This window comes from Pelophylax lessonae, assembly GCF_965119305.1.
Source record: "Pelophylax lessonae genome assembly, chromosome: 2".
Taxonomy (NCBI): Eukaryota; Metazoa; Chordata; class Amphibia; order Anura; family Ranidae; genus Pelophylax; species Pelophylax lessonae.
In genome coordinates this window covers 552,177,144-552,202,921 of record NC_138769.1, presented here as the reverse complement: position 1 = coordinate 552,202,921, position 25,778 = coordinate 552,177,144, and the positions used below count along the sequence as shown (strand labels likewise).

At 42.2% G+C, this 25,778-nt stretch overlaps 1 protein-coding gene across 7 annotated transcripts in view; it reads right to left on the bottom strand.

The window, feature by feature from the left end:
* Positions 1 to 25,778, bottom strand: part of PRPF40B (pre-mRNA processing factor 40 homolog B) — a 206,580-nt gene that overhangs the window by 97,317 nt on the left and 83,485 nt on the right. For all 7 annotated transcript variants that reach the window (XM_082244918.1, XM_082244921.1, XM_082244919.1 and 4 more), the window contains 5 exons: positions 15,145 to 15,330; positions 11,191 to 11,302; positions 8,638 to 8,702; positions 2,927 to 3,091; positions 981 to 1,089 (listed from right to left, as the gene is read on the bottom strand). In XM_082244918.1, coding sequence (XP_082101044.1) covers positions 981 to 1,089; positions 2,927 to 3,091; positions 8,638 to 8,702; positions 11,191 to 11,302; positions 15,145 to 15,330 — 637 coding nt within the window. The remainder of the gene's footprint in view (positions 1 to 980; positions 1,090 to 2,926; positions 3,092 to 8,637; positions 8,703 to 11,190; positions 11,303 to 15,144; positions 15,331 to 25,778) is intronic.

Genomic DNA, 25,778 nt, shown 5'->3' with positions numbered 1-25,778 from the left:
CGCATGGCTCTCGATCCCAGATGTTACTCATTGGTTCCTGAACTTGTGATCACTTTGTTAGCTGTCACAGTGAATAAAAGCAGGCTAGAGGATTTAGCCTGGGTTCACAATTGTACGTTACAGACACCGCATGTGTTTTGCACAGGAATCGCACTGCATTTCTACAGGTGATGTCTGTGTGGTGCAATTTGAGCCATGCATTATGTATGGCTCAAATCACATTGCATCCGCATCAAAATGGTGCAGGATGCTTTTTTTTCCCCGCACCTGAATCACATTGCATGGGTGTGAACAGCCATGTGATGCGATTCTGGCAATCGCAATGCATTTTGCGATCTGTTTTGGAGTGTCGTTAATCAAACATTGACACCCGCAGAAGATTGCATTTACGTTGTGCGATTCCTATTCAGTGGGATGCGGAGAATCTTGTACATTTCCTGCATCACTTCAGTGTGAACCAGGGCTAAATGATAAAAACAATCGTTCAGCCTGCAGATGCCACCAGTCACTGTAACTTACAGATACAAATACAGTATTAAAAATTATAACAAATGAAATATTAGCAAAACATTTTGTTTACATTTTTGCTAATTTGTCAGCTTTTAATTAAAAAGTGCGAATGTCAAGCTGTCATGCTGATGCTGCTAAATTTGGCCTGAGAATGTAGGCATCAATCACTTCTGTTTACAAAAGGGTGATGTGAACAAATGTGCTAAACTAGGTTCATAGTAAAGACATAGATTTTCTTCATCTCCATATTGATTAGCCTTAGTGATTTAACAAATAATTGCAATGGTCAACACTTTCAGTATTTATCATTTTCTGGTGGGCTTTGTAGGTTTAGGGTTCTTTGTCAACTAGTTAAACCTGGACATGTTTTGTTTTTTATTTTAACTTTAAGAACAACTTAGTATAATAAATGAACAAACTAAGAAACTCTACAAATTAAATGTATAAACATAATTATCAAAAATCATAACCTTTTCTTTTTTTGCTAGGAAGAAGAGAACATCTTCATAAATTTCTTTGCGATCTCGCTCTAGAACAACAGACCACACTTCTTGATCACTAAACATCTGTTCAGCTTTCCTGTGAAAACAGAGAACTGAGCCATAAATTTTTTATAATAAATTAAAATACGTAACTTATAACCCATAGCATGAAGAAATGTTTTACTATTCACCAAATTATCGAGAATAAGGGTCTATTCGCAGCATGTGAGGCAGAACTGCATTGGACAGCTTTTCCAGTGCAGTCCCACTGCAAGACAGGGCAAATGCCTTGTCTCCTATTTGGCTGGTTCAGACTATCACATTCTGGTGATGTTAACAGGAAAAAGGTACAACATGTACGACTTTTTTTCAATGCAGTGCAGTGCGACACAATCCACCACCACGCACCACACTGCTGCCAATAGAACTTGATAAAAATGTGACATTTCAATAAAGTTCATTAAAAAACAAAAAGAACATTGTGATGTGTTGAAACGTGTGAATCAGCACTGATTGTATCCTACTGCACCCCAGCAGATGCATTTAACAAAGCTGCAATGCAAGGACTGCCATATGAACAATGCTTAGAGCAAAAGATTTACATGGTAAAGCAACACAGAACCTCAATCAGCTTTGAAATGACTGAAATCAGATTAAAGCGGAGTTCCGGGCACAGAATAATTTTTCAACAAACATACCCCCGGGACAGTCAGGGCTAGTACATTCCACAATGGCTAGCCTCTGATCTGTCCCGGTTCGCACTTACCTTTTAGAAGAAATACTCACTTATAAAATTTCTTCCACAGCGTTTCCATCTCTCTTGTGGGCAGCTGAAGCCGGTGCAGTCCTCTTCGGCGTCTTCTTCTCCCAGAATGCGCCTGCACCGGCCCCTCTCGTCACTTCCGGTGCGGCGCCGCATTCCTCCACAGCTTCTGGTACCTCTGGTACCCTTAATTTCCATTTCCTTTTCAACTTTGCGTCCCACCTTTCTAGTTAGGTGGAACGCATACACCTTTAAGACGGATGACGTCATCGCTGAGCGCCACAGAGCGGCTATTTCAATTGCCGGCGTTCTCTCTCACGTTGTTCGTTCAATGTGCCTATGTGCCTACAAGCTCACAAGCCTTGTCTCGCTGTCGGAACCTCCAGCTATTTTCCTTTACCTGGAACAGACCGGAACCTCGCTACTGATCCCGTATCTCGCTACCGGATCACTCCCTCACTACTGGACCCCTCTACTTACTAACCTTACTAAGTGATAAGTACCCTACAGGGGAATCCTCCATACTAACTTACACTATCTACCTCTGCACATTAAGGACTGATACCATCTATCCTTGCACTGGGTTAGTCTATCCTGTATATGTCATCTGCTGTCCTTACCACCTGTTACCATACATGATTACTAACCTATCTGCATTCTACCTATTACCATCTACAACTCTCCTGAACATTACTATCAAGTGCTTACCATTACTGTCACTGCTCACACCTGTCCCTTCAGCACATCACCTCCATACTATCATATACATCCTATCACTCCAGGAACATCTTATTGAGTGTGTGTATATCTGTATGCTGAAGCTGACAGGCCCACAGTGATGAGTCTTGAGAGTTGGATCTGGTATTCCAACACATCTCTACATGACTCCTGAGTGGAGATTCTGCAGCTGCAAATCCAGCTTACTATAAAACGCAGGAGCGTTACACTAGTATGCTTGTGTTCATACTAGAGACCAGTTCATTAGAAATATGATAATTCACTAGACATGTACGCTGGTCTAAGCTATCTGTTGGCTGGAGAAGAGGGTTAATAGTAATTGGGGAACGTGAAATATGAAAATAGGAATATATATTTTCTGCTACACATGTGAATCAGTCATGATAGTAAATATATAGATAAGTAATACAAACACTTAACCAGGCATACACACCTGTAGCGAGTGGTTGAAGTCATCTTGTCATGTTGCTCTAGGAAGCGCTGTAGGCTCTCTTTTGCTTCTTTAGCTCTAAGTCTTGCCTCCTCCTTTTCTTCCTTCTCACGCTGTGATTTGTAAGCATTAAAAGCCTGCTTCTTTTCACTCAACTTGGGCAGTGCACTGTGAGAAAAAAGTTCAACTCATTGCCCAAAAACACAGAAAACAATAGAATGACAGATGTGCCTCACACTACACTGTAATATATAAAGCTCATATCTGGAGTATAGTAATCTAGGAACATAAACCTAAGTAAGACAGCAAACATAATGAATTTTTTGGGAGTGGCTTCATGATGCAAATGAAAACAGACAAAAATCTTGGTAATGCCTCCATATTCTGAGAACAGAAATACGCTTAACTGAATATGGAAAATTTAACATATACACTTGCATAAATTGATTTTTAATTCCTACTTACCTGTAAAATCTATTTTTTGAATGATCATAACATATGGGCTATATAGCCACCTATAGGTGAAGGACAGTGGTAACCAATCAGAATTGACAACCCCCTATATAACCCCTCCGATACAGGAAGTACCTCAGTTTTGTAGCAAGCAATAAAAGACCACATAGAAGAGGGGAGGGGCCTCTGTGTCCTATGATGTACTTCAAGAAATGGATTTTACAGGTAAGTATGAATTAAAAATCCATTTTTCTTTTTGTACCGGACACGGGACACAGAGCCATAAATCATAACATATGGGACATCCCAAAGCAATGAGGGGAGGGGGACACCAAAAAAATACCACCATCTGACCCTAAACAGAAGGATTATACCGCCGCCTGCAGTACACTGCGGCCAAAAGCAGACTCCTCCTGGGTCCCAACATCCACTCTATAGAAACGAGTGAACATATGCACCGACAACCAGGTTGCAGCCTTGCAAATCTGAGCCATAGAGGCTTGATGGGGATGTGCCCAAGAGGCACCCACTCTTCTAGTAGAATGTGCCTTTACAGGAAAAGGTGGAACCTTTCCTACTAAACCATATGACTGGATAATAACCTGGCGAATCCAACAAGAAATTGTAGATTTAGAGGCTGCCGTTCCTTTTCTGGGGCCTTCTGGCAGTACAAACAAGTTCTCGGTCTTACGAATCTGAGCTGTTTCCTGTAAATAAATCTTAAGTGCATGCATTACATCAAGAGAATGCAATAACTTTTACTCCTCTGAGTGAGGATCTGGCAAAAAAGAAGGTAGTATAATGACCTTATTCAAATAAGAAGGCGGACATTACCTTGGGCAAAAAAATCTGGGTGAGGACGTAAAATCACCCTATCTTGATAAAACATCAAGAATTACTTTACAAGAAAGAGCTGCTAGTTCCGATACCCTTCTAGACTAAGTTATTGCAATCAAAAAGACCAGTTTCTTGGTCAAAAGAACCAGGGGAACCTGCCCCAGAGTTTCAAAAGGCTGTTTTTGCAAAACTGCCAACACCAAATTTAAGTCCCAAGGACACAACAGTGGCTTCTCTGGTGGAAGCAAACACAATATTCCCCGAGCAAAGGTTTGAACCAGCGAATGGGAAGCGATTGGTTCCTGGAAAAAAACAATAGAGCTGAAATCTGCTCAGGGCTAATTTCATATCTACCCCTGCTTGCAGGAAGGATAGAATTCTCCCGATAATATATATGTGCGAGAATGCCATTTCCAGGCTTCACACCAGGAAATGTAGGATTTCCAGACCCTGTAATAAACATTTCTAGAGACTGGCTTCCTGGCGTTTATCAGTGTATGAACTGCGGGGCCAGACACACCCTGCTCTTCCAAGATTAAGGCTTCAATAGCCAAGCCATCAAATTTAGAGACTGTATAGCAGGGTGGAATATCGGACCTTAAGAGAGCAAGTCCGGAAGCAATGGAAGGACCCAGGCCCTCGTCACTGCCAACCTCTGGATTTGTGCATACCAAATCCTCGGCCAAGCCGGAGCTACCAGAATTACTGGTTTCCCCTCCAGCTGGATCCTGCGCAACAAACGCCATATCAGCTGTACTGGAGGAAAGGCATACATCAGGGAATACTCCTCCCAAGGAGTCATCAAAGCATCCACTCCGACTGTGAGTCCGAAAACCAGTCAGTATCTGGTGTGACCATTTGCCTCACGCAGTGCAACACATCTCCTTCACATACAGTTGATCAGGTTGTTGATTGTGGCCTGTGGAATGTTGGTTCACTCCTCTTCAATGGCTGTGCGAAGTTGCTGGATATTGGCAGGACCTGAACATGCTGTCCTATACGCTGATTCAGAGCATCCCAAACATGCTCAATGGGTGACATGTCCAGTGAGTATGCTGGCCATGCAAGAACTGGGATGTTTTCAGCTTCCAGGAATTGTGTACAGATCCTTGCAACATGGGGCCGTGCATTATCATGCTGCAACATGAGGTGATAGTCGTGGATGAATGGCACAACAATGGGCCTCAGGATCTCGTCACGGTATCTCTGTGCATTCAAAATGCCAACAATAAAATGCACCTGTCTTCGTTGTCCATAACATACGCCTGCCCAAACCATAACCCCACCGCCACTATGGGCCACTCGATCCACAACGTTGACATCAGCAAACCGCTCACCCACTCGACGCCATACAGGCTGTCTGCCATCTGCCCTGTACAGTGAAAACTGGAATTCATCCGTGAGGAGAACACCTCTCCAAAGTGCCAGACGCCATCGCATGTGAGCATTTGCCCACTGAAGTCAGTTACGATGACGAACTCGATGAGGACAACAAGCATGGAGACGAGCTTCCCTGAGACGGTTTCTGACAGTTTGTGCAGAAATTCTTTGGTTATGCAAACCGATTGTTGCAGCAGCTGTCCTGGTGGATGGTCTCAGATGATCTTGGAGGTGAAGATGCTGGATGTGGAGGTCCTGGGCTGGTGTGGTTACACATGGTCTGCGGTTGTGAGGCAAGTTGGATGTACCGCCAAATTCTCTGAAACGCCTTTGGAGATTCAATTCACGGGTAACAGCTCTGGTGGACATTCCTGCAGTCAGCATGCCAACTGCACGCTCCCTCAAAACTTGCGACATCTGTGGCATTGTGCTGTGTCATAAAACTGCACATTTTAGAGTGGCCTTTTAATATGGCCAGCCTAAGGCACACCTTTGCAATAATCATGCTGTCTAATCAGCATCTTGATATGCCACACCTGTGATGTGGATGGATTACATCGGCAAAGGAGAAGTGCTCACTAACACAGATTTAGACAGACAATATTTGAGAGAAATAGGCCTTTTGTGTACATAGAAAAAGTCTTAGATCTTTGAGTTCAGCTCATGAAAAATGGGGGCAAAAACAGTTGCGTTTATAACTGTTCAGTGTAATAAGTATGACCTTCACCTACACAAATAGGGTCTTTTCACACGGGACGTTCCGCCCGGGGGACTCTGTTTTGCTCAGCGGGTATTAATCCGCTGATCCCCGCTAAGCAGGCGGATGAGAGGTCCATCTCTGCTCACTGTGCAGAGACAGACATGTCAAAGGCCCGCTCTCCTCTATGAGGAGATCTGATGAAAATGAACCAACTGCCATAGGGGTGAATGGAGCATCCGATCAGATCCGCCTGAAAAACTGAGAGGCGGACCTGATCGGAAAGCCCGTGTAAAGGGGCCTTACAGTCATGTATTGTTTTAAGGTGTCCATGGACATTAAACAAAGAATTCAAGTAAAAATCTAATATATATAAATATATATAAGCTACCTATTGGCACTGTTGACTGAGGCTTTTTAGGGGACGCAGCTGGATGGGATACAAAAACCTTCCATGATTCCAATGATTTTTTTTCTTTATAAGCTGGTACCAGAGGTGTCTCAATGTGCATGCCTGAAGATGCTCTAAAAGCTAAACACAAACAATATACCAAAGTCCAGTGCTCATAGGCAGTAATTATATCCAAGTGGTTTTAAAGATATACTCCAGCTAACAAAAAACTCCAGCTAACACTTAATCAGTAGATACAACAAATATTTTTTTTTTCCTTTTGGAATGAAGGTATAAAAATTAAAAAAAAAAGAGGAACTCCACTTTTGTTTAGAAAAAATCATTCCCCTTTGGGTAAACAATGTACATTGCAGAGATTTAAAAAAAAAACTTTGTTGCAGATTCCTACCTTTTGTTATTCTGAAGAAATATCTGTTTGTCTGTGTCCATGTGCCCAGTGAAACTAATGCGAGTGTCTTTATAATTATAAATCTGGTGCTGCACTTTCAGGGTTCTAATGAGGCAAATTGCAAGGCCTAAATCTCTTCAGACATGATTTCTCATTGGGAGTATCTGACCAAAAATAACATTTTTAATTTCAGGGGATGCCAAAAATCTGACTTGTATCTTCGTGCAGACTTTTTGGAAAATCAGTGAGCCAATCACACAAGCAGGAAATTACATATCTGGGGGGCGTTCTGTACCCTGTGTACAGAATGCCTCCAAGTTGTCATATTGCATTGCATTTTACTGAAAATTACAGAGCTTCAGATTGAAATGAAAAGTAATTTTAAAACTATTAAATTACAATATGATTTGTGTCGCATTTGTATATGCTGTATTGTTTTTTTCTTATTAGGTATATTTTTTCCTCACGTAAGTGGAGTTTAACTCCCACATCCAGATCACTGTTCTGTTGTGTAAAAAGCATGCAGGAAAGTATATATATCTCTTTACTTCCTGCCACTGACAGGAACTTAATCTCATGTGTAGCACTGCCCCCTTGGGAGCTGTTGAGTGTGGATTCCCCTGGGTTACCCATAGCAACAGTCCATAGAACTCATCACTATAAGACTTGGCTCAGACAATGAACAGTCCAGGGGAAGTGGTTTTTGTGTTTTATTTTAGAACTTGAATGGGATCCTCCAACTTGAACTATGCACAATTTCTGAGGACACTAACTGTAATGAGTGCGGCAAGACCGCTGCTTCACCTTGCCACTGAAGTGAAGTAGAAAATAGGTTCCTGACTTCATTTCTCTTCAGAGTCCTGACTTGGCACCCCCTTTCTCACTTCCCGTGCATGCTAGCCCCTTGTCCACTGACTCTCCACTGGAGTGGTCCCCTTCCTGGGAAGACCCCTGGCAAGCTTCCCGCTACTCACGGACACTGTTAATCCCTGGGTTGCTCTGCCTTCAGCTCCACTTGTCAGTATCCTGAACCTCCTGGCTCGGCATCACCCACTTGGTCCACTAGGCTGATTGCCTGTGACCACCTTCCTTGCTGTGAAAAACCGTCACCCTCCTCCTAGGACCTGGCTTCCCACCCAAAGACGCCCTGTCACATGTATCCCTGGCTTTTATGACCTATCCCAGGATGCAGCTCTGTTGTGCCCTCCCACTGGGACATCCACAAAAGCCTGTGTGTCACTGGCTGGGTTTCCTCCACTGTCCAACAGGCTCCCCTATTGAATACAGTGGGGACACTCCCTCAGACCAAGTAAATCACACATGGACACATGTAACAGGCAAAACTACTGATCAGGCTCCCCTGATAAGCAGATAGAGCACAACAATGCTTTTACCTAGCACCTACCTAGGAGGGTGCTACACATGTATTATAATAACTATTTTTTTTCTTCATTTAGGGGCCAAAGATACCACAGCATGTATGGTCAGCCATATGAATATAATTGTAGATTCACGTGATCAAAATATCTTCACATCAAGAATCTTACCTGTAGCGGGGATCATTTATAATCAATTTCATTGCTTGTTCCCATGAGACATTGGAAGGAACCCCCTGCAGACGATTGATATAACTTAGTAAGATAATATACGTGAATATGAAGAACGCTTTCAAGACAAAATATCACCCCTACAGTATCTCACAAAAGTGAGTACACTCCTCAGATTTTTGTAAATATTTTATTATATCTTTTCATGTGACGACCCTGAAGAAATGACATTTTGCTACAATGTAAAGTAGTGAGTGTACAGCTTGTATAACAGTGTAAATTTGCTGTCCCCTCAAAATAACTCAACACACAGCCATTAATGTCTAAACCGGTGGCAACAAAAGTGAGCACACCCCTAAGTGAAATTGTCCAAATTGGCCCCAGTTAGCCATTTTCTCTCCCCGATGTCATATGACTCATTAGTGTTTCAAGGTCTCAGGTGTGAATGGGGTGTAGGTATGTTAAATTTGATTATACTGATTGGACTTGATTAGGAAAGCCACACACCTGTCTATATAAGACCTTCCAGATCACAATGCATGTCAGAGCAAATGAGAATCATGAGGTCAAAGGAACTGCCTGAAGAGCTCAGCGACAGAATTGTGGCAAGGCACAGATCTGGCCAAGGTTACAAAAAGACTTCTGCTGCACTTAAGGTTCCTAAGAGCACAGTGGCCTCCATAATCCTCAAATGGAAGATGTTTGGGATGACCAGAACCCTTCCTAGAGCTGGCCGTCCGGCCAAACTGAGCTATCGGGGGAGAAGAGCCTTGGTGAGAGAGGTAAAGAAGAACCCAAAGATCACTGTGGCTGAGCTCCAGAGATGCAGTCAGGAGATGGGAGAAAGTTGTAGAAAGTCAACCATCACTGCAGCCCTCCACCAGTCGGGGCTTTATGGCAGAGTGGCCCTACGGAAGCCTCTCCTCAGTGTAAGACACATGAAAGCCCGCATGGAGTTTGCTAAAAAACACCTGAAGGACTCCAAGATGGTGAGAAATAAGATTCTCTGGTCTGATGAGACCAAAATAGAACTTTTTGGCCTTAATTCTAAGCGGTATGTGTGGAGAAAACCAGGCACTGCTCATCACCTGTCCAATACAGTCCCAACAGTGAAGCATGGTGGTGGCAGCATCATGCTGTGGGGGTGTTTTTCAGCTGCAGGGACAGGATGACTGGTTGCAATCAAGGGAAAGATGAATGCGGCCAAGTACAGGGATATCCTGGACAAAAACCTTCTCCAGAGTGCTCTGGACCTCAGACTGGGCCGAAGGTTTACCTTCCAACAAGACAATGACCCTAAGCACACAGCTAAAATAACGAAGGAGTGGCTTCACAACAACTCAGTGACTGTTCTTGAATTGCCCAGCCAGAGCCCTGACTTAAACCCAATTGAGCATCTCTGGAGAGACCTAAAAATTGCTGTCCACCAACGTTTACCATCCAACCTGACAGAACTGGAGAGGATCTGCAAGGAGGAATGGCAGAGGATCCCCAAATCCAGGTGTGAAAGACTTGTTGCATCTTTCCCAAAAAGACTCCGGGCTGTATTAGATCAAAAGGGGACTTCTACTAAATACTGAGCAAAGGGTCTGAATACTTAGGACCATGTGATATTTCAGTTTTTCTTTTTTAATAAATCTGCAACAATGTCAACAATTCTGTGTTTTTCTGTCAGTATGGGGTGCTATGTGTACATTCATGAGGAAGAAGAATGAACTTAAATGATTTTAGCAAATGGCTGCAATATAACAAAGAGTGAAAAATTTAAGGGGGTCTGAATACTTTCCGTACCCACTGTATATATATATATATATATATATATATATATATATATACCATAAAACATGATTAAAGAGTCAGGAATATCAGAAGAAAGAAAGATCTTCTGACAGTCATACCTTTTTTTTTTTTTTTTTTTTTTTTTTTACAAACTAACTCTGCTAGATCCGGCCAGAGTAAAAAAAATTTCACTTTACATTATGCCAAATATCAACAGCTGTTGTCAGCCCTTTCATCATTGAGTCTGCGGTCACACCGGGTACGATTTAAAGTAGTGTGATTTAAAGTCTGACTTCAACACTATTTCAGCACTACTTCTGTGAGGTTTGTAACGGTTTGCTATCACTTCAGTGCTACTTCAGTGAGAGGGCCTGTCCATGTTACACTGAGGAACAGTGATGTTATAAATTAAAGTTTAACTAGTAAAGGGTTCATATTTAACTTCTTTCAGGCTCAAGTAGTGCTGATATAGACACAGGTACGATTTGCAGCACGATTTACATTATAGTCTATGGCATTGAAATCATGCTAAAGTCCTGAAAAGGTAATGCATGAACTTCTCAAATCGTACTACTTGAAATCATATCTATTAAGACACTGCCAAAGAAACACATTGGATGCTTATTTAGGTACGATTTGTAAATTGTATGTCATGCCTGAAGTTGAACTGGTGTGACCGACGGCTAGATGAGAATTCATTTTATTTACTGTACAGTATATACCTCCATTTTGTACATTTTACAAGAATGTCTGCACTTGCAACTGTCACCCCACCTTGTCTTTTAGTAGTTCTTTGAACAATTGCTTTGCTTCTTCCTTTGTGTTCCAATGGTAAACTTTCTCCTCTGGTTCTACTTTGTTTCCATCCTCCAACTGTGAAGAATCACTGTAAAACATAACAAATGCATTCAAGTGTTTTCCTCTTTCAAAAAGTACACGGAAAAGCATCATGGGTAACCATGGGGAATGGTGTAGCCCCCTTACTCATATACTTACTCTCTTACTCTCCGATAGTACTGTTCATGAAGGGGCTTTTCCTCCTGTCCTGGTTTTGTAACAATTAATTTTTTTACAGGATGGGGCTCTCATCTCTCAGCCTGGAGGACAAAAGGTATCTCTTTTTTGTCTCAGACATTTTCAAAGGCCTTCCCAACTGCCTATACTGTATATATTATGATTTTTGGTTTAACTATAAAATCCTTTTATTGGAGTTCATCACAGCGCACAATGTCCAGAAAAAAAAAACTTCTCTCCCAGGCATAACCCCTCTCAGCTCAGCTAAGCCTCAGTTCTGTAGCAGGCAATACAAGCCAGAGAGGAAGGATCTCTGTGTCTTGTAATGTACTTCAAGAAAACAATTTTACAGGTAAACCAAAAATCGAATTTCTTAAACCTACATCACAGGACACAGGGGCGTTAATAATCAATACTACATGGGATGTCCCAAGGCAAAGAATCTGAGGGGTGGACAACACAGCAACAAGGCCAAATCCCCAAAAAGAAAAGTAGGAACCTCTTTACAAAGCCTCCTGCAGGAGCCTTCCTCAGAAACTGGCTCCTGCAGAGGCAAAAATATAAACTTGGAAGAACTTCATAAACGTGAAGAAAAGACCAAGTAGCTGCCTTACTAACGAACAACAGAAGCTTGATGTTGAATGGCCCAGAACGTACTGACACTCGTGTGAAATGGGCCAATGCGATGCAACATTTATCCTAAATATCTTAAAAAGCATGGGCAAGGCTGAGATTATTGATGTTACACAAAACACAAGTCTATTGATGGTACACAAAACCAAGGACATCTGCAGACAAGATTGGAGAAAAGCGATAATATGCTACACAACATGCTGTTGAGGATGGAACTTCACACCATGTGAAATAAGCTTTCCAAGTATGACGGTACACCTTCATGAAGGCCTACTTTCCAACCCTGTAAAGGACAGAGCCAAAACTCCTGTCTCTCAGGATCTAGGCTTCAAAAGTCAGGTTGTCAAAGCCAGTGACCATAAAATAGAATGGATTACCAGAACCTGAGACAGCAAGTCCAGCTATCTGGATGGGTCCACAGCTCACCTGCCAAGTGGTCTACGATGTTTGCATACCACATACTTCTTTCCCAGGCTGGCGTGATCAGGAATGCCCTCCACCTTTATCCTATGTAACAGGTGAGGAAGGAGGTAAAGTACATTTGGCATGCCCCACCACAGACAAATCTCTGGAAACACCTGAAGGAGAAGGGTCAATTTCCATGCATTCAGCTAATAACATCTGAGAAAAAACACCTTTCAAGCCATTTAGATGGCTAAAACACCTTCTCTAGCTGAGCACAAACAGCACACATCACTTCCTGCAGATGAGATGCACTGGAAAGGACTTGGGCATTTTTTTACACCTGCCAGGACGCAAAAACAGGGACTTTAAGGTAAGAAGATTCAAGTAATGCTAGCTTAAGGTTAGTTCAATACATCTACCAGGAAGTATACCATGGCCTTTTGTGCCTGAGACAGCCCTAGACCCTGAGATTCCTCTTGAGAGGACTCATCTACAGAGCATTCTCAATCCCCAACAGTTTCCACTTCTTCTTCCTCCTCTTCCAGAAAAACGTCCTCCAACGCCTCATCCTTGTGTAAAAGCATAGAAGGGGATATAGAGAAGTCCTAAGAGCTGATCTCACAGTCCATGAATGGCTGCAGAGAATTCCTCCTTCGACACAAAGACAGAGGAGGCTTGTGCCCCTAAAACAGTGGAGATACCAAATAAGGGTGTTGATTTAAAGGTAATATGAATTACCTGTTGAAGGAATCTGGAAGCTCTTATTATCCTTCTCCCAACCTCTGTCTGCTCTGGCTTGCTCAGGGATGAAAGGCCAGTAACCAATTAGGAAGTGGCCACATAGATGAGAGGAGTTTCAGCCCCTGCCCCTGCATTTGCTGTGCCCTGATGGACAGAAGTCAGCTTGGGTAGTGGATGGGGAAGGTAGGATGGCTGAGATATCAGGCAGATGCTGTTGAGCACTGTGGGCAAGGAATCCCTATAGAAGTGAAAAGGACACAAAATAGCCGACTGGCCTACTCCTTTTAAACTTTGCCACAGCCTGTATATCACCGCATAAGGGGAAAAAAACACGCTTTGATGCCATCCTGTGCCCTAAAACACCACACACAAAGAGAACACTTTAAGGAGGGACTTGCACAACTCCACAAACACAGAGACAATTACCGGTCCATGCATCAGGGCCCAGTAGTCCCAAATCTCACCCATTGCAGTGTGCATGACCCTCCGAGCCTCCAGGGACTTGACTCTCCTTCAGTATTATCACTGCCCTGGACCTGTAGAGAACCCTGTCAGTGAGATCACTGGGTGCCCTTTACTTCAGAGGTTCCAGTGCTGAAAGGCAGACATTAAAGGCCATCCCTGCTCTTGTATGCAAGGGCCAGGTACAGTCGCTTTTGATCTGCTGGCCATAGTGACTGCTCTGGACAGAGCCTACCTCTGCACAGGTAGCAGTGTTAGAACAGGCCAGGAAATGTATGAGCAAAGTCTCCCAGAAAGAGATCTTTAGAGATACTCAGGAAAGCATTCATCACTTTCAGAACTAGCACAAATTGTAGCTGAGCCGGGAGGGGTTATGCCTGGATGGGGATTCTTGCCTTTTTTTTGGCCAATATCCATTTACCTGAGTGTGACAGCATAACCCATGAAGTAATGACTACTAACTCCTCTGTGTCCTGTGATGTATGACACTTCCAATTAAATGAATGGACACCTACCTTTTGTTACTATTATAAAACAGAATTTGTGGGAGCCGTTGAAGGATTTTAAAATGAACATCCCACACATAAAATATTTACCACAGCGAGTAATAGTAAACACTGACAGACAGCTTACAAAAAATCACTTTGTCCAGCCAGAGAGTTTTGCTGTTCTGCTAATTTAGACTGTTCCTATTCTAATACTTCTGTAATTGGAAAATTTTTAAGCAGAAATTTCCCACCCTCTCCATCCCAGATGTCACAAATCCTGCAGAGGCCGATGTGGAAAAATCCTTCCATAACCATTTAGCAAACAGATCAGTCACATAAACACTGTGAATGGTCATATGAATGGTCTGTTTATTGAATAGTTAGATTGCAGTTAAAAAAGTACGGGCATGAATGCGCACCCAGCAAGCCCTCATTCTGCGTCACAAGAACAACATCTCTGCAGCTGCTAGATCTGTTGCACACACAATCAAGATGGCAGCATAAAGCTCACTATCACCAGCCTGTGATTAACAGAGCATATTGAGCCAAGGACATTGCAAAATCCAAGATATGCCTCCAAAACGAACAGTTCAGAGCATTTCTGCATTTACATTTATGGAGACAGTTCATTTTAAAGCATACATCCACCAAGATATTGGGGTTAATTTACAACAGTAATAAAAAATGCTCACTTAATTTAGTGAAGTTGAAGTTCTGTTAACTTTTCGAATCACGTCTGAGGAAAAAAAAAAAAAAAAAACAGGGCTTTAACTTGCACATGACTGGGTGGTTGAAGTGAACACAACTTAAGTCTATTAAGTGAACATTTGTTGGTTCTATAAAACAGTGGTGTATTTCAGGATGCACACAATTAAACCTATTGTTAGATTCAACATCCATTAAGGCAAATTCTTTTTTAATTTTTTTCTGCAAGCCAATTTCTAAAATTGTGTGTTTATTGGCATGAATGTATGGGTAGCATTACCTATTACAGTTCTCTTTCTGGTAAACTGTGGAGTCTTCCTGCATAGCTTCTATCTCAGGGGTGTCAGTGGGTTCTGGAACACTGAGCTGGGTGACTCTTATCTCCTCTGTAGGTATCATTTCAATATCAGAAGAAGGTGCTGTAGAATGAGGACTAGATGCAGCAGACTGATTCTCGTGGTCAATTCTAACAGAGGAAAGAGGTCATGGTTATTTCTGTACATCTAACAGTGATTTATGTTTAATAGTATGAATCATATTATCACATAAAATAAAAGTGCCATGCGTTAGATACTTTTGGAATGTAGAACTCTGGGTATATAAGTAATTAGATCTTTAAAGCAGTAATATGATAGTTACACAGATGACAAATCCACAGTATCTACTTTAGATGACTAATACGGCTATAAGTCTTTTGTACAAACCCGATTCCAAAAAAGGAATCGACTAATTTACAAATCTCATAAACTTTTATTTTATTCACAATATAATATAGATAACATATCAAATGTTGAAAGTGAGACATTTTGAAATGTCATGCCAAATATTGGCTCATTTTGGATTTTATGATAGCTACACATTCCAAAAAAGTTGGGACAGGTAGCAATAAGAGGCCAGAAAAGTTAAATGTACATATAAGGAACAGCTGGAGGACCAATTTGCAACTTATTAGGTCAATTGGCAACATGATTGGGTATAAAAAGAGCCTCTCAGAGTGGCAGTGTCTCTCAGAAGTCAAGATGGGCAGAGGATCACCAATTCCCCCAATGCTGTGGCGAAAAATAGTGGCGCAATATCAGAAAGGAGTTTCTCAGAGAAAAATTGCAAAGAGTTTCGAGTTATCATCATCTACAGTGCATAATATCATCCAAAGATTTAGAGAATCTGGAACAATCTCTGTGCGTAAGGGTCAAGGCTGGAAAACCATACTGGATGCCCGTGATCTTCGGGCCCTTAGACGGCACTGCCTCACATACAGGAATGCTACTGTAATGGAAATCATAACATGGGCTCAGGAATACTTTCAGAAAACATTGTCGGTGAACATAATCCACCGTGCCATTCACCATTGCCGGCTAAAACTCTATAGGCCAAAAAAGAAGCTGTATCTAAACATGATCCAGAAGCGCAGGTGTTTTCTCTGGGCCAAGGCTTATTTAAAATGGACTGTGGCAAAGTGGAAAACTGTTCTGTGGTCAGACGAATCAAAATATGAAGTTCTTTTTGGAAAACTGGGACACCATGTCATCCGGACTAAAGAGTACAAGGACAACCCAAGTTGTTATCAGCGCTCAGTTCAGAAGCCTGCATCTCTGATGTTATGGGGTTGCATGAGTGTGTGTGGCATGGCCAGCTTACACATCTGGAAAGGCATTATCAATGCTGAAAGGTATATCCAAGTTCTAGAACAACATATGCTCCCATCCAGATGTCGTCTCTTTCAGGGAAGACCTTGCATTTTCCAACAATGCCAGACCACATACTGCATCAAATACAACATCATGGCTGCGTAGAAGAAGGTTCCGGGTACTGAAATGGCCAGCCTGCAGTCCAGATCTTTCACCCATAGAAAACATTTGGCGCATCATAAAGAGAAAGATGCGACAAAGAAGACCTAAGACAGTTGAACAATTAGAAGCCTGTATTAGACAAGAATGGGACAACATTCCTATTCCTAAACTTGAGCAACTTGTCTTCTCAGTCCCCAGACATTTGCAGACTTTTATAAAAAGAAGAGGGGATGCCACACAGTGGTAAACATGGCCTTGTCCCAACTTTTTTGAGATGTGTTGATGCCATTAAATTTAAAATCAACTTATTTTTCCCATAAAATGATACATTTTCTCAGTTTAAACATTTGATATATCATCTATGTTGTATTCTGAATAAAATATTGAAATTTGAAACTTCCACATCATTGCATTCTGTTTTTATTCACAATTTGTTCAGTATCCCAACTTTTTTGGAATCGGGTTTGTACTACCATTGAGAGCCATACGAATGCATTTTAGGTGTTGTGCACTTACCATGCATTACCACTGAACTCAATATAATGTGAGATACAACAAGCTGAATTTTTTTTAACACACCGCACCTAAAGTGCACAAGTTGTGAACTGGGCCTGAACAATCAGGGTACAGGTATTTTTATAACAAAAAGGCATAAAAAGGGAAGAATTTTATCAGATCTTGCAGGAACAGTAAAAACATTTTACGCTGCCTAAAATTAAGAATAATCGCTGTCTATGGAATTTGGGATAGTCTTTCAAACTGAGTTGCTATACATAACATTGCACTGAATATATAGTGGTTTTGAACATATATTTGTATATATTTTATTTGACTATTACACAATTTAAATTATTTAAAGCTGTATTAAACCCAAAAACCAAACATGTATTAAATTGCAGCTCAACAATTCATAGATATGGTGGCTGCCATGGTTTCTTTTCTTTTTTTTTTTTATGCTTTTTTCCTCTTTTTTATCCATTGATCCAGTCAGTTAGTCTGCTGTTTTTTTATTATTTGCTATTTTTTATATAAATTCTTTATTTTGCTTTTACAAAACTGCAAAAGATTAGCATTGCCATATATTAGAAAACATGTTTACATTCAGATGGCGTACATTTATATCAATCTGAAGGAATGGATACAACAATCAGGAGTAGGTTGTCTGAAAGTAGTATCAGCAATAAAAAGTTTTAAACCAGGAAAGCTCAGTCAAGGACATTGGAGTCTGAGAATGTAACGGATTGCTGTTCTGTAATAAACAGTGGGGTGATAGTATCTCTTGAATTGGCAGTGCCCAATATAAGTAAAACAGAAACAATAAACTGCTGGCTATGGCCAGCTGGAAAGTGCAAATCATCTCATGTGAAGAATGCTTGAGAAGAGCAGAAAAAGTCTGTCCAGAGGACTTAGAAGTAGAATTTAGAAAGCATAAAGGCCCAACAGGGAAAAATCCCAGGAGAGGAGGAAAGGTTAAATGCTGGGTGCGGGGAGTGCAAAAATAAACTCCACTCCACCATACCATTATATGGGTACATGTACCCATATATTTATAGAGTCAGCACTGGGTGTAAGAATCAGCACTGGGTGTAGGATTCAAAAGCTTAAAAAACTGCTTGCCTTTAACAATATAAAGAGATTAGACTTCTGCAGATGCCACTAGGTCACAAAATTTTAAAGAATATATAAAATCATGGCAGTAAAACCAGGTTTTAATGAACCATTCTTATCTCCTATTGATGGATGCTCCTCCATGAGCTTGATTTCTTTAACTTTGCGGAACAAGAAGTTTATTGGTGGGGCGTTAGTTTGTTTCCAGAAAAGCGGAATACATGCCTTAGCAGCAGTTAGAATATGAATGAACAGAGATTTCTTATAGCATTCCATCGAGAGTTGGGCGAGATGCAGGAGGAAGGCAGCCGGGTCATTGTTCAGGTTGATGTCAGTCACCCACTTTCTTTCAGAAGGTCTGCAGCACCAGGCAACTCCAGAATATGTATAGCTTAGTACTTTCCTGTTGACGACACCACCAAAACAACAGAGAGGTGTTGGGGAGTAGCCTATATAAAACTTGGGGGACTCTAACCACCAAAAGGTAATTTTAAAATTAGTTTCTTGAATTCTACTCAAAATGGATGAAGCTTGATTGAGCTGCAAAATCCCCTCCTTCTGCTGTTCTTTGAAGGTCTTCCTGAAGTCCTTCTCCCATTTCAATAGATAAAAAGGAGAAAGGTGATCTGGGGAGTAATTTGTAGGAGACCGATAGTCCATGGTGAATCAGGGCCGAGGACATGCAAAGTTTGTCGAATTCCATAAGAAGAGGAGAAGGAGTTTGACACTCCTTCTTTATTCTATATTCTGCGTAGAAAGTGCCTGAGTTGTAGTGCCATACAAAGCCTTGATCTTGGGTATTGGCCTTATCCCTGTAGTGGAAACAAAATGTTGTAGGTAGTTTCCCAATGTTGAACAAGGGTTAGGTGGTCATAAAAGTGGTTCTACAGGCTGAAGTTTTTTTACCTTCATGCATTGTGTGCATGAATTAAAAAAAAAAACTTCTGTATCCAGCTCCCCCCAAGGCCCCCCCCTTATACTTACCAGCATTGTGCATGAGAACAGCAACTTTCTCCCTCCTCACAGGGAAGATCATCAGCAGTGGGAGCCATTGGCTCCTGCTGCTGTCAATCAAACTCTATGATGAGGGAGCAGGGGGCAGAGCCATGTCCCGCAGTCTGTATCTATGAGTGCAGGCAGCTGGGCTCAGGAGCGAGCCTGCATAAGTGCCTCCATAGAAAGCTGCTTCCTATGGGGGCACTGGATGAAGAGAAGGTGCAATGAGGACAAGCGGGGGACCCAAGAAGAGAAGGATCGGGGATACTCTGTGTAAAACCATTGCACAGAGCTGTAAGTATGCCATGTTTTTTATTTTTGTAAAAAAAATTTACCTTTAGAAATATTTTAGGTTGAGAGAATCATTCGCCCTGAGAAGAGAACTATCTAATAGAAAAAGTTTTAATGTAGCAGCTATCAAGGGGTAGGAGAGGATGGATCTAGGGAAGTCTCTCAGCTAATGCTTGCTTAAGCTGGATTCAAGCCATGTGGACAGCCTTCAGGTAGTTTAGGGTATCAGGAAAGCCTAGGCCACCTCTTGGTTTCGCTAGCGATATAAGGGTTTAGTTCAGTCTGTGACCCCTTCTGACCCCTTTCAAGAATGTATTAAAAATCAAGATAGGAAGGGTCTGGAGTTTGTACTCTTGTGCCTAGAAAGATCATTCGTTTTTAGAATACTGTTCTGACCAAACCAGGAAATGAAGAGGAGTTCTATTTCTCTAGATCTTGATCTATTTCCAATCGAGAAGATACCCATAAGGGTCTGAGTTAATCGTACATGCAGGTAATTGGAATGTTGGCATGCTCATTTAAATGGAAAGTGGGATTTACGAGTGTCAAGGTCAGGTGTGGGGATGCCCAAGTTCAAGGCCTATGATTTGTGAAGATTGATTTTGAAATTGGATAGATGGCCATATGAAGAAAATTCTGTTATTAAGTTCGAGAGAGAGAGATGAAAAATAGTAAGTCATCTGCATATCCTGCCAATTTATGTTCACCGCTGGAGGGCAAGAGACCAGAAATGTTTGGGTTGGACCTGAACTGACAGAGAAGGGGTTCCAGGGTAAGGAGACATTTTTGAGGGGAAAATGGGCAAACTTGGAGTGTTCTATTCCTCCATGGGAGCTCTGAGTGTGTCAGGGAGAAAGTAGAAACTAATCCCGAAGTGAGCTGAATGCCTCCAAGAATGGTTGAGCTAGCAGGTGGGAAATGTCTGGTAATATTGTAAGGTAAAGCCATCTGAACATGGCATGTATTTGGTTTTATTTCACTCAGGGACCTCCACAGGCTTGGTACCTAAGAAGGTGAACAGGACCTCTGAATGGTCTGATCAGTGCAGGTGAAAACTGCGACTGTCTTTTCTCACTCGCAGATGGAATGGGTGACCCCAACTATAAGAAGCTTCTGTCTTCTGGATCCGCTGTAGCAGGGAAAGCATCTCACGGCACATATGTATGATTGGAGAGGTCAGGCAGGAAGGTAATACTGGCGTCATCAAAATCAAGTGATTTCTTCTCCCAGGTTTTTCATAGAACCTCTTCCTTAGGCCAATAAAAACGGATACGACAGAGTACATCCCTGAGGTTATCTCGCATCTTGGGGGCCAGCGACCCTGTGTACGTAATTTATTTCTGTGGTAGGATTGCGGTTCAAAAGCTGGTTGAGAAGAGTGGTGACTATGGGGAGCAGATCTGGACCTGCGGTAGCTTCCGGAATGCCTCTAAACCGGACCTTGTCCCGGAGATTGCTATTCTCCCCATCATCGACTCTAAGGTGCAGTTGAGTAAGAGCTTGTAGATGGATAATATGTGAAGCTTCCAAAGCTGTCAGCCAAGTTTCTATCTTCTCTCTGGAGGATTTCTGGAGATCTGTCTGAGACACATTTTGTTCCAATTCATCTAGCTACCTGTTCAGAGCAGCCTCTATGCGGGTTGCCAATAAGTCAAGATCAGCTATGAATACAGTGAGCATGTTTTGAGCTCACTGTTGGAGATGAGAAGGGTGTCAGACTGCAGAGCAGCTTCTGAAGGAGCTGCAGAGTCCCAAAGCTGAGTGTGTGCCACCGATAGGGAGGGACATGGAGCTAGCGTTTCTGTTGGTACCACTGTTCCCACATCTGCAGCAGCGGGTAATGGATCTCTACCCCAAGTTTATTGTGTCTGCGCCATGTTATTCTTCACTGGCAATGTGGTCCTCTGAGGTAGCGGCAGGAAGTAAGAGAGCAGATCTGTAGTAAATGGGTCCTGGGGATGCTTGGCTACTTTTCAGCCTTTTGGCCTTTTGGCATCTGAAGGATGATATTGGGCGCACATCAGCTGAGATCTTGGGGACTGGGCGTGGAGCACTTAGAAAGAACGTTTTTAAAGCACTATTGCTTGGCCATGACCCTCTAGTCTGTTATTTTTCAACTTACTCTAACAGACCAAGCTGTCCAGCCAAAGTAGCAGTTGGAGGGTTGAGACAAACCACTTACCCACTGACAGTGGTGCTTAAAATGGTCAGCTATAATTATTTCTTGTAACGCCTTTATTTCAAAAGGAAAAACATTTTTCCAATTAGTGCTTCTAAAGTGTCAGCTGGAGTTCAGTTTCAATTTGTTAATCCATCTAAATCTGCTAGTCTAACACTTTTCTCTCCCCAGACTAGCAATGCTGCTGTCCAAAGGTATCTGCTTTCCCATTATTTTATATTTAAAAAGCATATTGCTTACAAAGCTCAATAGCTCAGGCTTACATTTTCATACACACAACTTTAATTCCACTTCTTTAAAGGTTGACACCTAGTATATACAAAGAATCCTGCATTGTTTTTGAGCATACCCAATGAAACAGTGCAAACTGCATTTCTTATGCATAAAGTGCAATAAGTCAAACCACCAATTTTGTGTAATAAGGTCAGTGAAATAGGATTTAGTGTATTTTCTGTTTTTAAATTAACTATCCTTGGTGAATAAGCATGTGAAGGCTTAGCATAGGAACAGACTAAGGCAGAAAATAGATATGAGGAAGTCTCAGCAAGAGTGATAAAACAAGAGATGGGTTAGCATTTTCTTGCACTGAAGGTGTGCTGGGATGTGATCTTCTCCACAACTTACCAAACAGATTGATGCAACAAATATTTTCCAGGATGCTGGAAAATTTTGCTGTACAATCATGATTTCTTCTGAAGCTCAAAAATGATCAGTATCACCCTTCAGATAACTACCAGACAATCTTAAATGCCCTTGCGTGCATAAACAGGCTGTGAGTGCAGGCACATTCGTAGATTGGAAGATTCAAATGGAAAGTATGGGAGAGTGTTGGCTGAAAGTATATTGACACATTAAAGTTGGCACTGCGCAAAGCCATGCCTGATTGAAGCAGAAACATGATTCAGACTCCTTTGTTCAGTACATTCTTTCAGACTTGGTGGTTGGGGGGGGGGGGGGGTTTGCAGATGTTGAAAATGTGTGTCATAGGCCCTCTTTTGATATCCTTGGTAATAAAGACTAATGATGGAAAACAAACACCTGCCTAAGGGTAGGTTCACCCTAACCACAGAAGAGAAAAAGGTTCAGCTTTTCCCTGAGGGTAGTGATCGCAGCTGCCGGCAGAAGGTGGGAGGGCGCTGTTTCCCCTTTTTTTTGTCACAAAGGGGAAGATTTACTAAAACCGGTGAGCAAAGAATCCGGTGTGGCTGTGCATAGTAACAAATCAGCATTTAACTTCAGCTTATTAATTAGGCTTTGACAATAAGGGCCAGTTCACACTGATCAGACATGTGCCCTGACTTCCAAAGCACAAGTCACATGACATGTCAAAATCAATGGTTTCCTACGTGACCTGTCTTAACTGGTCCCCCCCCCCCCTTCCTGGAGCACACCAGCTCACAAGCCCTCAACATGGTGGGGTGCTTTGGGGCAGGGGGACTCTGTGCCCCCCATCCCAAAGCACATGGGGACAAACGGCTCTTCCCGACAACCCTGGGCGGTGGTTGTGGGGGTCTGCGGGCAGGGGGGCATATCGGAATCTGGAAGTCCCCTTTAAAGATAGAGCACCCAGATCCTAGTCCTCTCCCTATGTGAATAAAGGTGTAGTGTTAAAAAAAGCAAAGAGATGGTTTTTTGACAAGTCCTTTATTAATTGAAGAATATCCCCCGTCGTAGCTCCAAGGTGTCTTCTTCCTCCGGTGCTGTCTTCTTCCTCCGGTCTTTTACACTGCTGTCTTTTTCCTCCAGTCTTTCCCCCCGCTGTGTTCTCCCTCTAGTGATGTCTTCTCCCTTCACCAATTTCTTCTGGTATGGTCTTGGGGTGGAAACCCACACCAAAATTGAAAAAATAAAAATGCGTGGGATTCCCCCTCAAGGTCCATACGAGACTCGAAGGGCCTGGTATGGATCAGGAGGGCCATGTTTTTTAAAACATAAATTCGGCGTGAGGTTTCCTTTATACCAGAAGCAAAGCAATTGTTTTGATTGGTCAAAGGACAAGTGGCATTCATCTAAAAGTAAGATCAAAATCGGATCCTGTTCACTGAAGTCGCATGGAAGTCGGACACGAAGTAGCAGGGTAAAGTCGGATCAGAAGTCTTACTACTTTCGTGTCGGATCAGTGTAAGCATAGCCTAAAACCTGGAAACTGATTGGTTTCTATGCACAGCTGCATTAGTGCACTAGTTTTAGTAAGAGCCAACTCCCACTGACTTGCGCTAAAATGTATAGAAAATGCATGTACATTTCCATCCATCTTAGTCGCATTTTAACATGTGCTGACATCCGTTGACATACATTTTGACATCTGTTGTGTGAATAGGACACACTGGAAATTATTGTTTTGTAGATGACCTTCTGCGGCTGTAAAATGCAGATCAACGCACTGGTGATAAAGTGACATTCCATTCATTTTTATGGCGCTCAGCTGAGTAGAGTGACCGCACATAAACATGCAGAGCACACAGAGACCTGAAAAGTGGTATGGAAAAATGCAGCCTTGTTGGATTGTTCTGCACAGCTCTGCCCAGCAGCTTACAGCTGGGAGGAAGTGTGAACGGGGCAGACAGACAGAAAACCATTGTTTTCTGTGGCTCTTGTGGAGAGGTGCATTTTTTTTATGCAGAAAAAAACAGCTCTCCAGTAAAGTATGAACCAGCCCTTAAAGTGAGTCTAAAGGTTGCCATTTTGTTTCTTTAAAATACTTACCTGCTTTGTGCAGTAGCCCTGATCTTTTTTTTTTTGGGTCCCCTGCCGGCAGTCCTTGCTCCTACCACTTTCCTAGTGTCCCCCAATATCAAGCCTCTTGCAATGAGGGGAACTCAAGCAGACTAGTTTACAGGCCGTGCTCCTGTGAATACACATTGTCCATTCACACACAGAGCGCAGCGCAACTCAGCCCGCCCTCTCCTCATTGGCTCATTGGCTGTGATTTACCACAGCAGTGTGTGCCAATGAGAAGAGTGAGACCCAGGAGAGCCACTGCTCTCATGCACATTGCTGGATCGCGATGGCATTCAAGTAATTATAAGGGGAATGCGTTTATGGAAAAAACCTTCTGTATTTAGAACCACTTTAACCACATGCTGACAGCCAGCAGTACATATACTGTGGCAAGTCAGCTCTATTGCTCGAAACAACACACTTGTACGTATTTTTGTGCAATAGCCAGTGGGGGCACGTGCACGCCGCCAGGGGCACGCATGCTGATTAGCCTGAGTGGGAGCCAATCAGTGGATCCGGTGGATGCGATGTCCGCTGGCCACCCGCGATCATTCCCCAGAGAGACAGAACGGCGGTCTGCCTATGTAAACAAGGCAGACTGCCGTTCTGTCAGAGATTAACACAGTGATCTTTTGTTCCGCCTATTTAGAAACGTGGGTCTCTGTGTTCATCTAGTCAGTCCATTCCCCATACAGTTAGAAAACATACCCTAGGGACACACTTAACCCTTTGATCGCCCCTGGTGTTAACCCCTTCCCTGCCAGTGTCATTAGTACAGTAACAGTGCAAAAGTGTCAATTAAGTGCCTGCCGCAATGTCGAAAGTCCTGCTAAAAACTCGCTGATCGCCGACATTACTAGTAAAAAAAGAAATAAATAAAAATGCCAAAAATCTATCCCCTAGTTTTTAGACATAATAACTTTTGCGAAAACCAATCAATATACACTTACTGGGATTTTTTTTTTACCAAAAATATGTAGCAGAATACATATTGGCCTAAAATGATGAAAAAAAATATTTTTTTATTGCCTGTGTGTTATGGCAGAAAGTAAAAAGATATATATATTTTTTTTTTTCAAAATTGTTGCTGTTTTTTTGTTTATAGCGCAAAAAATAAACACCACAGAAGTGATCAAATACTACCAAAAGAAAGCTCAATTTTGCGAAAAAAAGGACTTCATTTTTTTTTGGGTACAGCGTCACACGACGGCACAATTGTCAGTTAAAGTAACGCAGTGCAGTATCACAAAAAATGGCCTGGTCATTAAGGGGCTAAAACTTTCAGGTCCAGAAGTGGTTAAGGAACTTCGACTAAAAATACTATTACTT